The following is a 19,644-nucleotide window of genomic DNA, read 5'->3' on the forward strand; positions in this document are numbered from 1 at the left end:
CTGTTTGTTTCCAACTTGTAATTTATTTTCATGAAGATCATCAATGCTGTACTCTGAGAACCATAATAATTTGTGTAAATACTGCAATTTAGTTTATTTAGTTCCTGTGGATGGGTAGAACATAAGAAAACTTACTTACTTGTGGTCATAGCATTTATGACTTCACCTTCCTTTAGTTTCAGGGATTTGAAGGCCATGTACTTATTTCTGCTGTTTGGTGTGAGCATCTGTCCCCCTAAGGTCATAGATGACTTGCTTTTCTTTGTGTTCATGGCTTATAGTTGTCCCTGCATGTGTTATGTTGGCATACTGCTGATTTTATTTGACACTGTTTCTCCCAGGGCTTTAATGCCATTGCCTTACAAAACAAAGACTGGCCATGTGGTGGCAAGAGGTAAGGTAGAGGAGTGGGTGTGAGTTAGCGAGGTGGCTGAGCCAGAGACCCCTTTCTAGCTGCCATTATGCACAGCACAGAACCCCTTCCTACCTGCCATTACGCACAGCGCACAGTCTGTGCTTCCAGAGTTAATCAATTCAATGAAAAACACATTTCTGTGTTTGTTATAAATTTCTCTGAAGCACTCTTTCATAATTTTTCTGATTGGTCAATATTATTAAATAAATCTATTTTATGTAAGGGGAATAAGATTAGTACTGTTGACCTGAAATGCTAATGTCCCTGTCCATGATAGAAAGTATCAGAAGATATTTACTTGTACTAAACTTCAGCCCTGGTACTCCAGGAGGTATTTTTTTTTTTAATAATGATGAAAATGTCAGATTTAATTTAATTTTTAATTGGCCAATGAAGGCAGAACATATGTATGGATACTTGCAAAGAATTTTACTAGGAAAAAATAAGCTTTTTTCCCTAACTTTTTTTTTCCCTGTTGTTTAGCAGGTGTGTGATGTGATCTCTGTGGGTGAGAGGCCCCTGGCGGAGCATGACTGGTACCATGGTGCCATCCCCAGGATAGAGGCACAGGAACTGCTGAAGCAGCAAGGAGACTTCCTGGTGCGGGAGAGCCATGGGAAACCTGGTGAATATGTCCTTTCTGTATATTCTGACGGACAAAGGAGGCACTTTATCATACAATTTGTCGATGTACGTGTCCAGTCTAGTTCCTTTGTATACATTGATGTAGTCCAGTGTGGTAGACTTGAATTATGCTGGTGGATGGCTTATGAGACCTGCTTTCCATGCCATAAGTTTAACATTAACTTCCTGCTAACTCCATAAATATAACTCTCTAAAACGGACTGAAATATTGATCTTAATGAGAAAATATCATATTTAAAAGACAATAAATTTAAATGGAAATACCTAAAATGTTGAATTGGAGTACTAAAGTATTTTAAGTTAAAAAACAAAAGTAATGCAAATACCATATATTTTTCTTCCGGTAGTAAGACTTAAGATTATGAAATAAGTACCACTTTAACTAATTTCAAACTATGATCTATTTTGTTGAATGTTATTAAGGAACGTCTTCAATTCAAGAGTGGTGAATTTATTTTATGATTTGCTATTACTGGTTTTTTTCTATTTTTCTGTAATATCTGTTGACTTTATTAAGCAGTAAATAGAAAATGATAAGTATAAACAGTATATTCACGTTTTAAATTGTTAAACTAATGACTTATTTATGATCATTACGTGTGTTTGTGATGTGTGGAGAGGGGGCATACTGCTTTGCACATCCGTGGAGGTCACATGACAGCTCACTAAAGTCATTTATTTCTTACTAATGCTTGGGTTCGGGGGAGTCAAATTCAGGTTGCAGACTTTTGAAGCAAATGCATCACCCACTGAGCCTTCCCTTAGGCCCCAAGCATTGCCACGTCGCTCCCTGGTAGACAGTCATTGTTGAGCTCTAAATAGATGAATAGTAATTTTGACATTTTTGCCTTTACTAACTGAGAAATTTATAGTGGCAATGTTTTGGCGAATGGAAGAATGTTGCTTGCATTTGTAATTTTTCAGTCCAATATTTGAAATTGCTCACATCTGAAAAATATCTGTCCACAGTTTTAGTTTATGTCAACGCACAGGGTAATACTAGTTACCTTAAGTAAAGATTAAGCCACAACCATTAGAAAAACTTATAGGCTTTTAGTGACTTAGAAACTTGTATACAATACAAGGACGAGAACCACGCCCTAGAAAAAAACAAGAAGATAATCCCTCAACAAAACTAAAAGAAGACAGCCACATGAACAGAATGCCAACTTTAACAACAAAAATAACAGGAAGCAACAATTACTTTTCCTTAATATCTCTTAATATCAATGGTCTCAACTCCCCAATAAAAAGACATAGACTAACAAACTGGCTACACAAACAAGACCCAACATTTTGCTGCTTACAGGAAACTCATCTCAGAGAAAAAGATAGACACTACCTCAGAATGAAAGGCTGGAAAACAATTTTCCAAGCAAATGGTATGAAGAAACAAGCTGGAGTAGCCATCCTAATATCTGATAAGATTGACTTCCAACCCAAAGTCATCAAAAAAGACAAGGAGGGGCACTTCATACTCATCAAAGGTAAAATCCTCCAAGAGAAACTCTCAATTCTGAATATCTATGCTCCAAATACAAGGGCAGCCACATTCATTAAAGAAACTTTAGTAAAGCTCAAAGCACACATTGCAAATCACACAATAATAGTGGGAGACTTCAACACACCACTTTCACCAATGGACAGATCATGGAAAAAGAAACTAAACAGGGACACAGTGAAACTAACAGAAGTGATGAAACAAATGGACTTAACAGATATCTACAGAACATTTTATCCTAAAACAAAAGGATATACCTTCTTCTCAGCACCTCATGGTACCTTCTCTAAAATTGACCACATAATTGGTCACAAAACAAGCCTCAACATATACAAAAATATTGAAATTGTCCCATGCATCCTATCAGATCACCATGGACTAAGGCTGATCTTCAATAACAAAATAAATAATAGAAAGCCAACATTCACGTGGAAACTGAACAACACTCTTCTCAATGATACCTTGGTCAAGGAAGGAATAAAGAAAGAAATTAAGGACTTTTTGGAGTTTAATGAAAATGAAGCCACAACATTCCCAAACTTATGGGACACAATGAAAGCATTCCTAAGAGGAAAACTCATAGCTCTGAGTGCCTCCAAAAAGAAACTAGAGAGAGCACACATTAGCAGCTTGACAACACACCTAAAAGGTCTAGAAGAAAAGGAAGCAAATTCACCCAAGAGGAGTAGAAGGCAGGAAATAATCAAACTCAGAGGTGAAATCAACCAAGTGGAAACAAGAAGAACTATTCAAAGAATTAACCAAACGAGGAGTTGGTTCTTTGAGAAAATCAACAAGATAGATAAACCCTTAGCTAGACTCACTAGAGGGCACAGGGACAAAATCCTAATTAACAAAATCAGAAATGAAAAGGGAGACATAACAACAGATCCTGAAGAAATCCAAAACATCATCAGATCCTTCTACAAAAGGCTATGCTCAACAAAACTGGAAAACCTGGACGAAATGGACAAATTTCTGGACAGATACCAGGTACCAAAGTTGAATGAGGATCAAGTTGACCATCTAAACAGTCCCATATCCCCTAAAGAAATAGAAGCAGTCATTAATAGTCTCCCAGCCAAAAAAAGCCCAGGACCAGATGGGTTTAGTGCAGAGTTCTATCAGACCTTCAAAGAAGACCTAATTCCAGTTCTTCACAAACTATCCCACAAAATAGAAACGGAAGGTACTCTACCCAACTCATTCTATGAAGCCACAATTACTCTGATACCTAAACCACAAAAAGACCCAACAAAGATAGAGAACTTCAGACCAATTTCCCTTATGAATATCGATGTAAAAATCCTCAATAAAGTTCTTGCTAACCGAATCCAAGAACACATCAAAACAATCATCCATCCTGACCAAGTAGGTTTCATCCCAGGGATGCAGGGATGGTTTAATATACGGAAATCCATCAATGTAATCCAGTATATAAACAAACTCAAAGACAAAAACCACATGATCATCTTGTTAGATGCTGAGAAAGCATTTGACAAAATCCAACACCCATTCATGATAAAAGTCTTGGAAAGATCAGGAATTCAAGGCCCATACCTAAATATGATAAAAGCAATCTACAGCAAACCAATAGCCAACATCAAAGTAAGTGGTGAGAAGCTGGAAGCAATCCCACTAAAGTCAGGGACTAGACAAGGCTGTGCACTCTCTCCCTACCTATTCAACATTGTACTTGAAGTCCTAGCCAGAGCAATTAGACAACAAAAGGAGATCAAGGGGACACAAATTGGAAAGGAAGAAGTCAAAATATCACTTTTTGCAGATGATATGATAGTATATATAAGTGGCCCTAAAAATTCCACCAGAGAACTTCTAAGCCTGATAAACAGCTTAGGTGAAGTAGCTGGATATAAAATTAACTCACACAAGTAAATGGCCTTTCTGTACACAAAGGATAAACAGGCTGAGAAAGAAATTAGGGAAACAACACCCTTCTCAATAGTCACAAATAATATAAAATACCTTGGCATGACTCTAACTAAGGAAGTGAAAGATCTGTATGATAAAAACTTCAAGTCTCTGAAGAAAGAAATTAAAGAAGATCTCAGAAGATGGAAAGATCTCCCATGCTCATGGATTGGCAGGATCAACATTGTAAAAATGGCTATCTTGCCAGAAGCAATCTACAGATTCAATGCAATCCCCATCAAAATTCCAACTCAATTCTTCAACGAATTAGAAAGGGCAATCGGCAGATTCATCTGGAATAACAAAAAACCTAGGATAGCAAAACCTCTACTCAAGGATAAAAGAACCTCTGGTGGAATCACCATGCCGGACCTAAAACTGTACTACAGAGCAATTGTGATTAAAACTGCATGGTACTGGTATAGTGACAGACAAGTAGACCAATGGAACAGAATTGAAGACCCAGAGATGAACCCACACACCTATGGTCACTTGATCTTTGACAAGGGAGCTAAAACCATCCAGTGGAAAAAAGACAGCATTTTCAACAAATGGTGCTGGCACAACTGGCGGTTATCATGTAGAAGAATGCGAATTGATCCATTTCTATCTCCTTGTACTAAGGTCAAATCTAAGTGGATTAAGGAACTCCACATAAAACCAGAGACACTGAAACTTATAGAGGAGAAAGTAGGGAAAAGCCTCGAAGATATGGGTACAGGGGAAAAATTCCTGAATAGAATAGCAATGGCTTGTGCTGTAAGATCAAGAATCGATAAATAGGACCTCATAAAATTGCAAAGCTTCTGCAAAGCAAAAGACACCGTCAATAAGACAAAAAGGCCAACAACAGATTGTGAAAGGATCTTTACCTATCCCAAATCAGATAGGGGACTAATATCCAATCTATATAAAGAACTCAAGAAGGTGGACTCCAGAAAATCAAATAACCCCATTAAAAATGGGGCTCAGAGCTGAACAAAGAATTCTCACCTGAGGAATACCGAATGGCAGAGAAGCACCTGAAAAAATGTTCAACATCTTTAATTATCAGGGAAATGCAAATCAAAACAACACTGAGATTCCACTTCACTCCAGTCAGAATTGCTAAGGTCAAAAACTCAGGTGACAGCAGATGCTGGCGAGGATGTGGAGAAAGGGGAACACTCCTCCATTGTTGGTGGAATTGCAAGCTTGTACAACCACTCTGGAAATCAGTCTGGCGGTTCCTCAGAAAATTGGACATAGTACTACCGGAGGATCCAGCAATACCTCTCCTGGGCATATATCCAGAAGATGTCCCAACCGGTAAGAAGGACACATGCTCCACTATGTTCATAGCAGCCTTATTTATAATAGCCAGAAGCTGGAAAGAACCCAGATGTCCCTCAACAGAGGAATGGATACAGAAAATGTGGTACATTTACACAATGGAATACTACTCAGCTATTTAAAAAAATGAATTTATGAAATTCCTAGGCAAATGGATGGACCGGGAGGGTATCATCCTGAGTGAAGTAACCCAATCACAAAGGAACTCGCACAATATGTACTCACTGATAAGTGGATAATAGCCTAGAAACTTAGGATACCCAAGATATAAGATACAACTTGCCAAACGCATGAAATTCAAGAAGAACGAAGACCAAAGTGTGGACACTTTACCCTTTCTTAGAAATGGGAACAAAACACCCATAGAAGGAGTTACAGAGACAGAATTTGGAGCTGTGACGAAAGGATGGACCATCTAGTGATTGCCATATGCAGGGATCCATCCCATAATCAGCTTCCAAATGCTGACACCATTGCATACACTAGCAAGATTTCGCTGGACCCAGATATAGCTCTCTCTTGTGAGACCATGCCGGGGCCTAGCAAACACAGAAGTGGATGATCACAGTCAGCTATTGGATGGGTCACCCGGCCCCTAATGGAGGAGCTAGAGAAATTACCCAAAGAGCTAAAGGGAACTCCAACCCTATAGGTGGAACAACAATATGAACTAACCAATTCCCGGGAGCTCTTGTCTTTAGCTGCATATGTATCAAAAGATGGCCTAGTTGGCCATCACTGCAAAGAGAGGCCCATTGGACTTGCAAACTGTATATGCCCCAGTACAGGGGAACGCCAGGGCCAAAAAGGGGGAGTAGGTGTGTAGGGGATTGGGGGGGTGGGTATGGGGGACCTTTGGGATAGCATTGAAAATGTAAACGAAGAAAATACCTAATTAAAAAAAAATGAAACCACAAAAAAAAAAAAAAAAAGAAAGAAAGCAACTTGTATACATACCAGTGTGAACTAAGGGCTGACTGAGCCATGAAACTTAAGATTCACAGGCAATGATAAATTAAAGGTAAACTAATACATATTTTAAAATAAAACTTTGATGAAAATCTTCACTATAATGGCATTGTTTATTCTCTTGTTCATTCATTCATTCATTCACTTGTTCATTCATCCAGAATATACTTACTGAGTATTATGTTAGGACCCAAACATATGAGCCAGCAACCACACAAAAGTGGTATTTAGTAGTTAGTTGACTATAGAAAAAAGCTACTAACAAATAATAAAGGAAAGACAGAATGTAATGTAACAGTAGCAGAATCCAACACCCAACATTCATCAGAAGCATATGTTGTCGTTGGCAATGTCAATTAACGTGGCCATTATAGAGATCAGTGTGGGGTGTCCCCAACATCAGGAAAGTAGAGCTGTGACAGGATCTGAAAACCCTGTGTCTTGGATCATGACTAATTGGAATGAAGAACATGTTAAGAGGAGACACTCCCATGGTCTTCTCTACACTGTTAGAGTAGGCCGGGTGTCGAATCCACCTCAGTGTCCAGCAGACAGGTGAAGAGAAGGCTCTGGTGCATGTGGGCCTTGGCATGCTGTTCAGCCACAGAAACGTTGGAAATCCTGCCATGGCTAACATCGTGCACATGGTGGGATAGTGTTGCTATGCTAAATAATTCAGGTAGAAGCCCAGAGTTCAGTAGTCACTACAGAAGCAGGAAGAGCAGAGAGAGTTAAAAGCAGGAGAGGTCCATTCACAGCTGCAGTGTCTGTATTTTAAGTAGGAAGTCCTGGCTCTCACGGTATAGTAGGTAGAGTATAATTAACAATAGTGCACTATACATGCCAAATAGAAGATTTTTACTGTACTCACCATAAAGAAATGAGCAGTCTCAAGTGATGGATATCCTACTAAAAGTTATTTGATACCTGACATAGTCGTTGAATGAGAGCATCACATTGTAGCTGATATATGCACAAAGCTTTGACCAGCCACATATTTTTTTAAATTAAGAAATGGAAAGAGATCGGATATTGATCATGTAGCAAGTTTACTTTGAGGTAATTAAATCTATGAATTACTTAGATTCATTACTGCAGTCTCTGAACTCTTTAGAGGTACATTTTAAATTCATGCTGTGGGTCTCATTCTGTGCAGTAAAATGCCAACATGTTTTTGCATAGCAATTCTAAACTTGTGGCTTATCCATGTGTAGTTAAAATTATTTTTTCCATTGTACAGTAATCACTCAGTCATCATTAGGGAAAGGCAATAACTACTTTAAAGTTTAAGTGAAACTATTTTGTCATTTTCTATACCTCTAATATACTTTCAGACATAGTCATTCCAAAAGCTTACTTCCCAGGTGGCAGAAGGCCTTTCCAGGTATCACTAATCAAGTCACTACCACTTCAAGGCCAGCTTGGGGGACATGGCAAGATTCTGTTTCCAAAGAAATCAAATCAATCAAACCAACCAACCAAACAGGAAACCCAAGTTAGCCTTACTTTGTTACCGTATTATCATAAAAGTTGCATCATTCTGTATGGGGTTGGGTCACAGGAGGTGGGAGGAACTCATACAGACACGCTTGAAGCCAGATTTAGCACAGCAGGTGGAATCTTGAAAGTAAAGAGACAAACCCAAACACTGGAAGTGTTCTCTTCTCTCTTTTATTTGCTTACACATCATTGAGAATGTCTTAATGCTTTTATATCCATCAATGTATCTTCCTGTCTAAGAAAGGGAATTTACTGGTTTTATACTATATTAGAATGCTAAGAACTTCACAGGTATCAGGATAATTTTTGTAAAATTAGTAATTTCAAAATTTGAAATGTTCTTAAATTAAGAAAGGGAAACAGAAAATCTAGGTTTTATTAGGTAGTTGTGTAGTTCTGGGGGTAGATAGGTCACCTAAGACTTAAAGCAGGGTTGATGGGAGATTGCATTGTGTATCAACTTCATTTTATTACTTATTATTCAATATTGCACATTAACATCTTGTGCTCATGTGTGTGTGAACCATGTGTAAGCTGTCAGTTTTGTTTCTTTGCTTCATAACACTTAATGAATTTTATGTCATTCACATGTTTCTTTCTATAGGCCATATATGCCACAGATTGTACTAGACCATAGGGCTATCACACTGAGTGGAAAATAAATGAATCTCTTGCTTCCTGTGCCTGCATTCTAGAAGGAAGTCAGATAACAAAAATCATAAGTAAAATCGGGACTGGAGAGATGACTTCCGGAGGACCCAAGTTGGATTCCCCCAGCCTCCATGCTAAATGTCTCACAACCATCTGCCAGTCCAGCCTGAGGGAATCTACCACCCTCCCCTTCCCCTCTCTTTTATTTATTTATTTATTTATTTATTTATTTATTTATTTATTGGCTTCTGAGGACATACACACACATACACACACTCACACCTTTAAAAAATAAGTACAATATCTGTGATAGTAGGGTCAAATGTAATAATTATATATTCTAGGAGAAAATGTCAATAACACAGAGGAGGAAAGAAATGAAGTTGCATTGTGGGAGTGGAGACAGTGTATGTAGGTGTCTATAGTTAGCTCACCAAATAAACACTGCTGAGAGCTGCACAGAAAATCAATAAGGGAGCTATCAGCCACAGGGCCGTCTCCTTAGACAGCCATCCATGGAGCAAACCTCCAGTTCTGAGTTGCTCATTCATATTTTAGAACAGAAAGGTAATTACAGTGCTCGGAGGCTAGTGAGCAAAGACGAAGAGTGGTCAGAGATAAAGTGGAAAGACCACCGTGAGCCCAGATTACCATACATCATCTTTGGCTTTTATGCTGAAGGAAGAAAGGAGTTTAATTAAGCAAGGCAGAGGAGTTATCCTCAGGTGCCCTGATTGCTGTGTTAAGCAGAAATCGAAAGTAGATACAGGTAGAAATCATGTCTGGTTGAAATGTTGTTGTGGTTGGTGTTACTATTGCAGGCTGTGCTTTGTTGACATGTTAGTTTTCCACTCCATTATTTGTTGTTGCAAACAGTATCCACCAAACTGCAGAATATCCATCCGCCTCCTCTCCAGTGGGATTTTGGGCTGTTAATCTAGCTTCTTTCTGCTTCTTTCATGTTCTCCTCCTCAGCCTCTGACAATTACTCCTGCTCTCTCTTCCTAGTTTTATGAAGTTGGGGAGTTCTGTTTCTTCACAGTTTTCTTAAAGTGCTACACATTCACATAGCATCTCTGACACTTCCTATGTGTTAGTTAAACCCAAGGAGGAACCTCTGGAAGCTTTTGTTACAGTGCTTTGCAGTTCTGCCATTGACAAGTGTATTAATGGATTATTTCTGTGTTTCCTGCTGTCAGTTCTTACATATAATAACTGAACTACTGTCTAAATAGGAAAGACGACAGAGTCTTTCTGCAGAGAAAACTGTTTTCCTACAGATAGGAAATGTGCAACACACTTAGATCTGAGCCTGGCGAGCCGGCTCAGCCGTGAGGAGAATGAAGTTCTGTTAGGCTCACAGCTGCCTGTCAGTCTAGCCAGCGCGGGCCTCCATGTGCACCCACGCACACGACATGTACACTGAAATACCAAAATTCATCTAAAAAGTGCCAGGCTCTGAGCTTGCTGGTCTCAACGGCTTATCGCTGATGCCCCTCGTTGCTTCTTTATCTTCCTCTCTTGTGTGAATGAGGTTTCCATCTTTACTTTTTATATATCAATGGTACATTGAGGTCCTACTGTAGAAAAACCCATTGTGTTAGCAAATAAATGAGTATCATATATATTATGTTGTTGGGCTTCCTCGAACCTTTGACCATATTTTTGGTACTGAAAATTTACGAATGGAGCAGACATGGAGACGCATGCAAACATCTCCTTGTGCTTAAACTTGAGTGGGCAGCTGCCTTGTTTGCTTCTGTCATCATTTTTATAAAATGCACTTGAGTTCTCTTAGCTTTCTCTATTACTGTAATAATGATGTGAGTTATGTTTAGTCTAAACATTTTTCTATCAGAATATTTGGCAGTAGATTATAGAGTTTCATGTTTCTATTTTAATATTTTACTATCTGTAAGTATGTAGTAGACTATTGTTAGAGATATTTATGTTGCTGTGCACTGTCAGCTCTCCTTAAACAGAACTTAACCCCTGGATTAAGATCAATTTTTTTTTTTTCTGAAACAATGTCTTCCTGATAGTTCTGTGTTGTTGTTCTCTCCCCAGAATCTGTATCGATTCGAGGGCACCGGGTTTTCAAACATTCCCCAGCTTATAGATCACCACTTCAATACAAAGCAAGTCATCACCAAGAAGTCTGGGGTGGTTCTGCTCAACCCCATCCCAAAGGTAGGGCGGAGAGCTGGCTTCTGGTTTACAAAAGAATGCTTTGGTAGCATTTGTCACAGAAGAAAGCTTTTAGGGTATGTGCCAAAGTCAGAGACAAATTACTTCTGTGAGCACCAATAACTCAGCAAGCTAGCTGAGATATAGACTTCCTTTAATTTTCTGAAGACACATTGCCTTTCTGCTCAGCATTTGCTAGGAAACAAATGGCCTAATTTGTTTTCTTTCTTTCCCAATTGATCTTGAAAGATGTGCGGATCATACTTTGAAAGTTTCTGGCAAAAGATTTGAAGATATAGACATCAAAGAAGAGGGCTAGCATTTAGGAGTAAATCAGAATTTTAATTTTGAGCTTTAGCTTTACAGTGTGTTGAAAGTTTGGGACTGGTTAAAGCTATGCGTCTCTTCTCTGAAAATCATAGTTTCCCTCTGCGGAGCCAGGCAACTAGGTCAGAACTCGCTTTAGATCATTTTTACCTGGAAAATGTATCAGGACCAATTCTTTCATGTACTAAGAGATTGTGAGGGTAGGGATGGGCAAGAGGAGTGTATGGGTTTCAGACCGCACCTTAGGGACTTAGACCATGGCGCAACAGTGAGCCCATGGGGCCTTCCTTCCAGCACTTTGACACTTGAGGGTGGCAGGGGCCCTTTCCTTAGAGGGCTGAGCAACATGAAGAACAGTATAAAAATGGGAAAGACGTTCAAGTTGGTCAGTGACAGGTATCTAGTTGCTTTTTATAGATCAATCCTGTGTTATCCTTCCCACAATTTAGACACTTCCTAAGTTTCACTTCATACTCATTTTATAACATATAACTTGACAATTTGGTTTTTTGTTGTTACTGTTTTTTACCCAGATTCTCAGAATCCATAAGCATAAGATTACCTGTAATATCTCTGTTTGCACCTAGATTGTTCAATTACATGATAAAGAGCTTTGTATTTTCCATTATACACTTGAGCATGAACTTCAGTTCTAGTGCATCCTGTTATGAATCAACCTCAAGCCAGTAACATGCATTTTACCCATTAGGTTAACACTAAATAAATACTGTTTTTACTGTAAATACTGCTGCTTGGCTTTACAAGGTGACCAGCTGTTTGCACAGCCTGTAGTTAGTCAAGTTCATGGTAGAGATCAAATCCATGATGGAAATTAACTTGCAGATCTGGGTCTGAGTAGGAATATATAATTTCAAATAAAATTACATCTCTCACTGCATACAAATTTTCATGAAGTGAACTTAGGTAATGGATTAGATTCTCTAGACTATTACATGGTCAATTATTATCTTTCTATCAGATCGCTAATTCAACAGAGCTGATTACTCCATCATTTTATAGTACTAGATATGCAAATCAGTGAATGCTGGCAGCTATAGAAGGTTAAAGAGCTATAGATGATTGTGTTGTGGGTAAAAGCAAAGCCCACCTACATACTAACCTGACTTAAACCTAGCATTTGAAATACGCACACGAGTATCTGTTTATTGTAAATGTTGTTCAAAGAATCCTATTAGTCCTTTGTAGAGATAATTGAAATACAGAGGTCGTGGAGTACAGCTTTCAGTTATGAGTGGGAACAAATTGATATGAATTCTGTTGTGATATATCTTCCTTTGAAAAGTTATTTGTCCTCTTATTACTGAATCTATTTCTTGATTTAAATCATGTAAGAAACGAATACATTTGACCATATAATATGCTATAAAATATCTAATTTTCACCTTTATAGACTTTATATTTAGTCTATGTAAAGAATGTTGTTTTGCTTTGGATGGAATTTCTGTTTCCCATTATTTTTTTTCTTAGTCATCAAAATACAATTTTATTACTGTAGTCCCTAAGTGACTAAGGCAGTTTCTTATCTTTATTCCTTGTATTACTCACAAGTGCAGGGACACTAGACCACTAGAGTTGGGGAATTGCTTGACTTTTCCAGCTAACTAATGCTCTTAGTAAATGGGCACCTTACGATCTGCTCCTTATCTGCTGTCCGGGTTCTTCCTGTACTGCCTCCAGAGCCTGTGCAGAGGCTCAGGAGAGGGGCAGCATTGTTGTAAGTGGTACTAACTGGTCACCTCAATTGTTCTCTTAAAGCAGCAAACCCAGTGGGCTTCTGTGGCCCGTTCTTTCTTAATTTAGTTGCTTCTAGAGGGTCCCTTCAGCGAGAGCCTTTCTCTGTCATGTGTAAATAGTATATTCTCCCTCATTCCTTTCCTTACTTCTCAGTGGCTAATTTCTAATGGTTATATATAGTCACCTTTCTATGGCATCATGTATTTTGATTGTTTTCTCTCCCTCAAGTGCAGTGCAAATTCTATAAGATCAAAGTTGTATTTGACTTAGTATCTCTGTCTCACTGGTACCTGTAAGAGTTTTGGACAAGTGTAAGCCATCAGCAGATGTTAAAAGATTGATGTTATCAATTAAGTCCTAAGACTTTTCAGCAACCCCCTCCCCCATCTCATCCTCTTCCTTCTCACTGCTGGGGATCAAGTCCAGAGCCTCTTGGGTACCTACCAGGCACCCCACCATTTAGGCATATCCTCGACCTTTGGCTGACCTCTTCATATGCATTTTTTATGTACCCCTGCCATATTGCCATGAGACATGTTTTGAGTTTTGTTGCTTTTAATATCCTACAGGATGATGGAAGAGGAGCAATTTCTTTAAATAGTAAAATAGTAAAGGACTTCTGAAGATAGCATAGCAGATAGCAGCAGTGCTGGGACACAGTCCATGCTGTTAACCATGGGGCATGGAGTACAGAGTTGAGTTAATGCTACAAGAACTGTGCATTGTTAGCAATGTGAGTGTGGATATGAGGAAAGGGAAGTCTTCTGCTTTGATAAGGTGCTAAATTGGAAAGAGACTCCTAGATATTCAAACCTATAAATCTGTATAACAGGAAAACAATGAACCTGATATTAGACAACTGGAATTTGAGGTACAACGTAGACTTTGAGAAAATATAAATAGGAATTCACCTAATCTAACATTTCAATGGCAATTCAGATGTTATTTTATTGGGTAAAGCTAATATTTCTTCCAATACATCTTTTAGAGAAGAAATTCTGTGACTGGAATGCAGAGCTCACCGTATTCATGAACAAAAGCAGGGAGGGCAGCCAGGCAGAGAGCTGTGACTCGAACCTTAGCAAACGCTTGCCTCCTCCCTGAATCAAGTGGCTGTTTACCAGACTTCAGTATGGATTGCCCAAATATTACAGGCTTACTTTGAGATGATGTAATAAATTTCTTTCTCCATGACTAAAAGTTCTAACTTGTCTGCAGAAGAGTGTGTGTGGCAGCCCCAGGCTGGATCAAGTACAAGGAACGAGCCGCACCTGCGCACAGAGGAAGGCTTAAGCATGCAGGCGCACTTCATGTTGGTTTCAGATGACTAAAAAGTGAGCTTTGCTGTTTGCATTCGTGAGGTAGCCAACCTGCCCAATGTTGTCAAGTAAGATTTTCTTTTTAGAGTGGCTTATTACACAGGGTTTGGTATAATTTAGGTTTTCTTAGTTTAGCATTTTGTGAAACCAGGGAGACTTCCTTTTCCCTAAATCTGTGCCCAACGTCCTTAATTTATTAAGACCTATTGGGTAGTTTTTAAGATAATTATCCATTTGAATAAATAGGATAGTGGAAAATACAATGGTTCCTTATGCTTTCGTAGACATTCACTTGCTAATCACTCTGTGCTCAGCAGGGTTCTGAACTGTGATGAGATTGCTCTACTTATCAAAGAGTAAGGAGGTAACAGAGGGGTTATGGTGGTGTGAAGGCCTGGGTTAGTGCTGTGGTCCTGCGTACCATGTGGGCCACGAGATAGCTATTGCTTTTCATTTCTAAAATATTTAAAATTAGGTTTTTGATGATTTGAGACAGGGTCACATATAGCTCACATTGACCTTGAGCTCACTGTGTAGCTGAGAATGAATGTGACCTGGTGCTGAATCTCCTCCTCCCCTGTCCTGCAGTGCCACAGCTGGCTCAGCTCAAACACTGTGATCATAGAAGGTTTCTTGCTATAGTTTCATAAAGATGTCAATAAAATTGTTCTCTGTGTTGTTATGTGCAGAGATAACAGCGAAATGTTCAACAATCTAGCATGCATACCAACCCATCAAAGTAGCTAGTCAGTCTGTAGGGATGTAGGGATGTTTCACAGATGATTATCCTCAGAGTGTATGTATGTATGTGTGTGTGGATACCTATCTACACACACACACACACACACACACACACACACACACACACAAACATACACTGCTTTATATAAAATGTTTGATAGTCAAGAACAACTTGTTCCACAAAATAATAGATCTCATCAGTGTACCAGGAAGCTCCTAGTGAGTGAGAGCCAATGGCAGACAGCCAAGGAGAGTGATGGCCTTCCAGTGAATGCACAGCTCAAAATTTGGAAATACTTTTTAAATGCCTTTTAATGGTAGCAGAGATAATTCTCCCCAGTCAGTAGACTAAGCAGATTTAAAACTTTATCAAATGCCATTTCTATCTAGAGTATTAATCTAAATTCAAAATAATATCTTGTTTTCCTGATATACATGGCAATAGATCGCTATGATCATTTGCTTTTAGAGTGTGAGCTGAAAAATCCTTTCTACAAGAGTAGAATCTGCCAAAATTATAAAATGTGTAGCTTTGACTCAGCAGTAATTCATAATTTATATCCTTGTCGTGTGTGTGTGTGTGTGTGTGTGTGTTTGGTGGTCACTGTAACATTGTTCAAAGCATCAGCAGATGGAAAATTTGACTAATTGGGCTAGGTAAATAATTCATGGTCCTCTATCCAAAGGAGTTCTGGTTCTTAAGGACGCTGTCTATGTTCTGAATAAAGAGTTCGGTGGTCTATTGATTTAAAAAGAGAATATTACAAAACCGAGTTGATGTTGAATTTCCTTTGTTTATGAGGACTAAGGAGTGTAAAATGATGTGCCTGAATTTTCTAACTGATCATGGAACTAATCTAACTTCTAACACAGGTGTGTGTGCATGTTTGTGTGTGTGTGTGTGTGCGTGTGTGTGTGTGTGTGTGTGTGTGTAAATTAGATACATTTATGAATGGCAAACAGAATGTAAAAGAAGTTAGTTATATTTCATAATGTATTACATTTTAAGTGTACGTGTGTGAAGGTCAGAGGAACCTTATGTGAGTGAATTCTGTCTTTCCACAGTGTGAGTCCCAGGGCTCAAGGTCAGGTCGTCAGGCTTTGTAGCAAGGGCCTCTACCACTAACTCATCTCACTGGCTCACATTTTCCATCTTTAATATTCTTAATCTTGTGAGTGTATTATTGGCTCAGTATTCAGATAACTAAAGTAGTCTTCTGATGTAGCATTAGCTGTCAAGCAATTAGGACTTTCCAGGAAGATGGTTTATTGGAACAGTATTAAGAACAGAATTGGGCTGGGAAGGTGGATCATCATTTGATTAGTTCTTGGCACACAAAGCACAGAATTGTGACTTTGGATCTCTAGCATCCATGCAAAGTGAGCCTGGCACCTGTATCCCAGTTCGGGTGGCGAGGATGTTCAGGCAGACATTCTAGTGTGACTAATGAGCTCAGAGTCAGTGAGAGATTTACCCCCAAAAAAGAGAGTTATAGAGTAAGAACCCTTGGCTGCATGTTCAATAATTATCTTCATTTCTCTCAATAGTATGTTTGCTTATTTTTATTAACAGCTAAAAATATGTAGGCATAAAAATATGATAACCAAGGGGAAAATAAGAGTCATTTATATTTGTGATAAGGCAGGCAGCAAAGCGAAGCGAGTAGTTCTCCTAACATATTCACCTGGCTTGTCTTACAGGTCTAGAGCAGCTGTAAGAATGTGACCAGTTCTTAACCTAGTTGTTCGAACTGTCAAACTGGACTCTTTAGGAGGCCAACTCATTTGTCACTGAAGTGCTCTGAGATGGCTTCATGTTTAAGAGGAAAACGTTGTTAAAATGGTTTCAGGCTCATCCTCTAGAGTCTTGAAACTTTCCACCCTGTGTAGTTAATTCTCCTTGCCCTAGTCCTGGGTGTAATGTGAGCTGAGATAATGTGATGGGAGGAATGCCCCACATGGCCTGTTCCTAAGCATTTGTAGGTCTTACGGTTAGCGAGGCTTGTGAGTGGAGATACAGTGCCTGGCCCACTTTAGAAGGCAATACAGATGGAATGAAAAGACAGAGAAGAGAGGCTGAGGACACAGATAACATTGACTCCTGTCTGTCACTCGTGTGTACAAGTTCATGGTCATTGTGTGCACGTACATAGATGACGGAAGGACCATAAAAAAGTGGGAAAATAATCTATAAAACAGAATTTTAGTATTTTACTTTCATAAGTTGAAATATCTACGTGTGGAAAGCTTAAAGGCCATGTTCTGAGAGGAATTATGTTATGTTGTGTTTGGAGGGTGACTTAGAGCAGCTTACACATAGTTTTAATTTTTTATTAAGCATTATCACGTGGAAACTTTTCCTATAACTATATTCAATGGCACTGTTTAGTAGAACACTGTAAAGAATTCTTTGGTGACTGTGCTCAGTTTCTTTAGGGAGAAATTAAAGTGAGACCCTGGACACACAAACTGAGGGGTCTTAGTGTACAGAATTGTATTGAAAGAAGGCATACAGAACTGATGTGTACTGTTTTCAAAATGTCCCAGTGTAATGTTTGTGAACCTCAATTTGAGACGTGCATGAGAGGATTAATTAATATTTTTAAAGTAACAATATATGCTTCAGTAATCTAGAAGAGAAAAAGCAGGGGCCATGAGTGTTTCATTGAAGAAGGACTTGAAGCAGATCACAGATAGGAAGAGGTCAGACATGCAGAGAAGAGGTGCTGCTTGATAGGACAGTGTGAGGCATGGGTGCCCCAGGCTTGCTTTAAGGATGCCAAGATCAGTCAGGCAAAAGCAGGTAGTTTGGAAGGTGATCACCTCAAGTGTTCATGGGAGTCTGGCTTTGAGAGCTGTGAATCCAGGAGTAAGCGTGAAATGTGCTATTGTGCAGCAGGTGGATAAGCACACAGTGAACATGGCCTAAGCATAGCCCACTGCACTGCATAACTCGCCAGCGTACTGAGCACTGAGCACACCTGTTTAGTGGCTTGAAGAATGTGACCAGTGCACTAGCACATTAGACAGGAGAAACCCAAGTTGCATTTGCCGGGTCTGACATTAAACTTGCATAACTATTCCAACTTATTATACAGTGATGTTTAAGTAGGAACAAATTACCAGTGCCATGGAAAATGAGCAACGATGGAAATTCATAGATTAAAAACTAAAGCTCTTGACAGGCTGTGTAAATTGTCGCCTGAGTGTGGAGTTTAGCATCACCTTGCTGAGAGCTGCTAGGGAAGAAGTGGCTTTGTGATTGGAGAGGAAGGAGGAATTTTAATCTTTTATAGGAAAGTTTACTACCAGTAGTCTCAGCAGCATTCGGTATAGTTGTGCCATTGCATTTTGTGCTGTAGACAAGAACAAAGTTTGAAATACAGCTTAGTGCAGGATGCTCCAGCTCAGCAGCAGAAAAGTGTTGTACTTTTATAGAACAAAACAGAAAAGTGATAAGGCTCCAGATTTATGATCAAGGTACTAGCAAATTAGCTCTAAATACTTTAAAATTTTAAGCAAATGCCTAAATAGCAAAGGATTATTCTTGTGAAATGCATGTGATCTCATCTTAATTATATTTCCACAATGTTGAATATTTAGCTACAGTAGAAGAGGCCTTACATGCTCAGTAACAAGTAGCAAAAGGTGAAGAAAAAAAATCATGACCAAGTTTTAGAAACTTACTAAAATCTCTAAGTGGTCACTTCTGAGTCATTTAAGCAGAGATTAGCAATCTATTCTGTCCTACTTTTCAAGTTATGAAAGTACATATCTAGCACATATTTGATACTCATTCTAAGAAACTCAGAAGCCTCATGGACTAAGACAGATGGACAAAGCAAGAAAGGTCCCTGGGAGGCCGGAGAGCTGGCTCAGTGCTTAAGAGCACTCATTACACAGGTCCCAAGTTCCATTCCCTGTACCCACCTGGCAGCTCACAACCATTCCTTACTCCAGTCGCAGGAGTTCCAGCAGCCTCTTCAGGTTTGTGTGGGTATAGCATGCACGGTGGTGCACATATACACATGCAGGGAAGCACTCAGATATAGATATAGATATAGATAGATATAGATATAGATATAGATATAGATATAGATATAGATATAGATATAGATATAGATATAGATATAGATATAGATATATAAAGGAAGAGAGTTCTCTTGGACAAAAAGAACAAAAGAATACCTGGGATGCAGCTATTCCAAGCATTGGTTGCTAATTCTTCAGTAGGAGAAGAGGTGTCACTAAGAGTGGATGCCTGGTACTGGGAATTGGGCACATTGATAAGAGTGAGACTGTATCAGTACCTGTCCTGTTTGTCCTGGCTTGGCCTCTTCCATCACAGAACTCACCCCTCTCTCTTTACC

The 19,644-nt window shown here is 39.0% G+C and overlaps 1 protein-coding gene across 18 annotated transcripts in view; it reads left to right on the forward strand.

Moving 5' to 3' along the window:
• Fer (fer (fms/fps related) protein kinase) overlaps positions 1-19,644 on the forward strand; it is a 284,447-nt gene that overhangs the window by 118,509 nt on the left and 146,294 nt on the right. For 10 of the 18 annotated variants that reach the window (XR_003952087.1, XM_006523641.4, XM_006523640.4 and 7 more), the window contains 2 exons: positions 899-1,105; positions 11,013-11,135. Coding sequence is in view for 13 of the 18 variants with exons in the window: in XM_006523641.4 (XP_006523704.1) it covers positions 899-1,105; positions 11,013-11,135 (330 nt within the window). In the remaining 5 variants the exon portion in view is untranslated. The remainder of the gene's footprint in view (positions 1-898; positions 1,106-11,012; positions 11,136-19,644) is intronic. The other 8 variants (XM_030249496.1, XM_006523643.4, XM_011246293.3 and 5 more) reach the window with 3 other exon arrangements.

The sequence above is a fragment of the Mus musculus genome, chromosome 17 (genome assembly GCF_000001635.26).
Source record: "Mus musculus strain C57BL/6J chromosome 17, GRCm38.p6 C57BL/6J".
In the NCBI taxonomy this organism is placed as follows: Eukaryota; Metazoa; Chordata; class Mammalia; order Rodentia; family Muridae; genus Mus; species Mus musculus.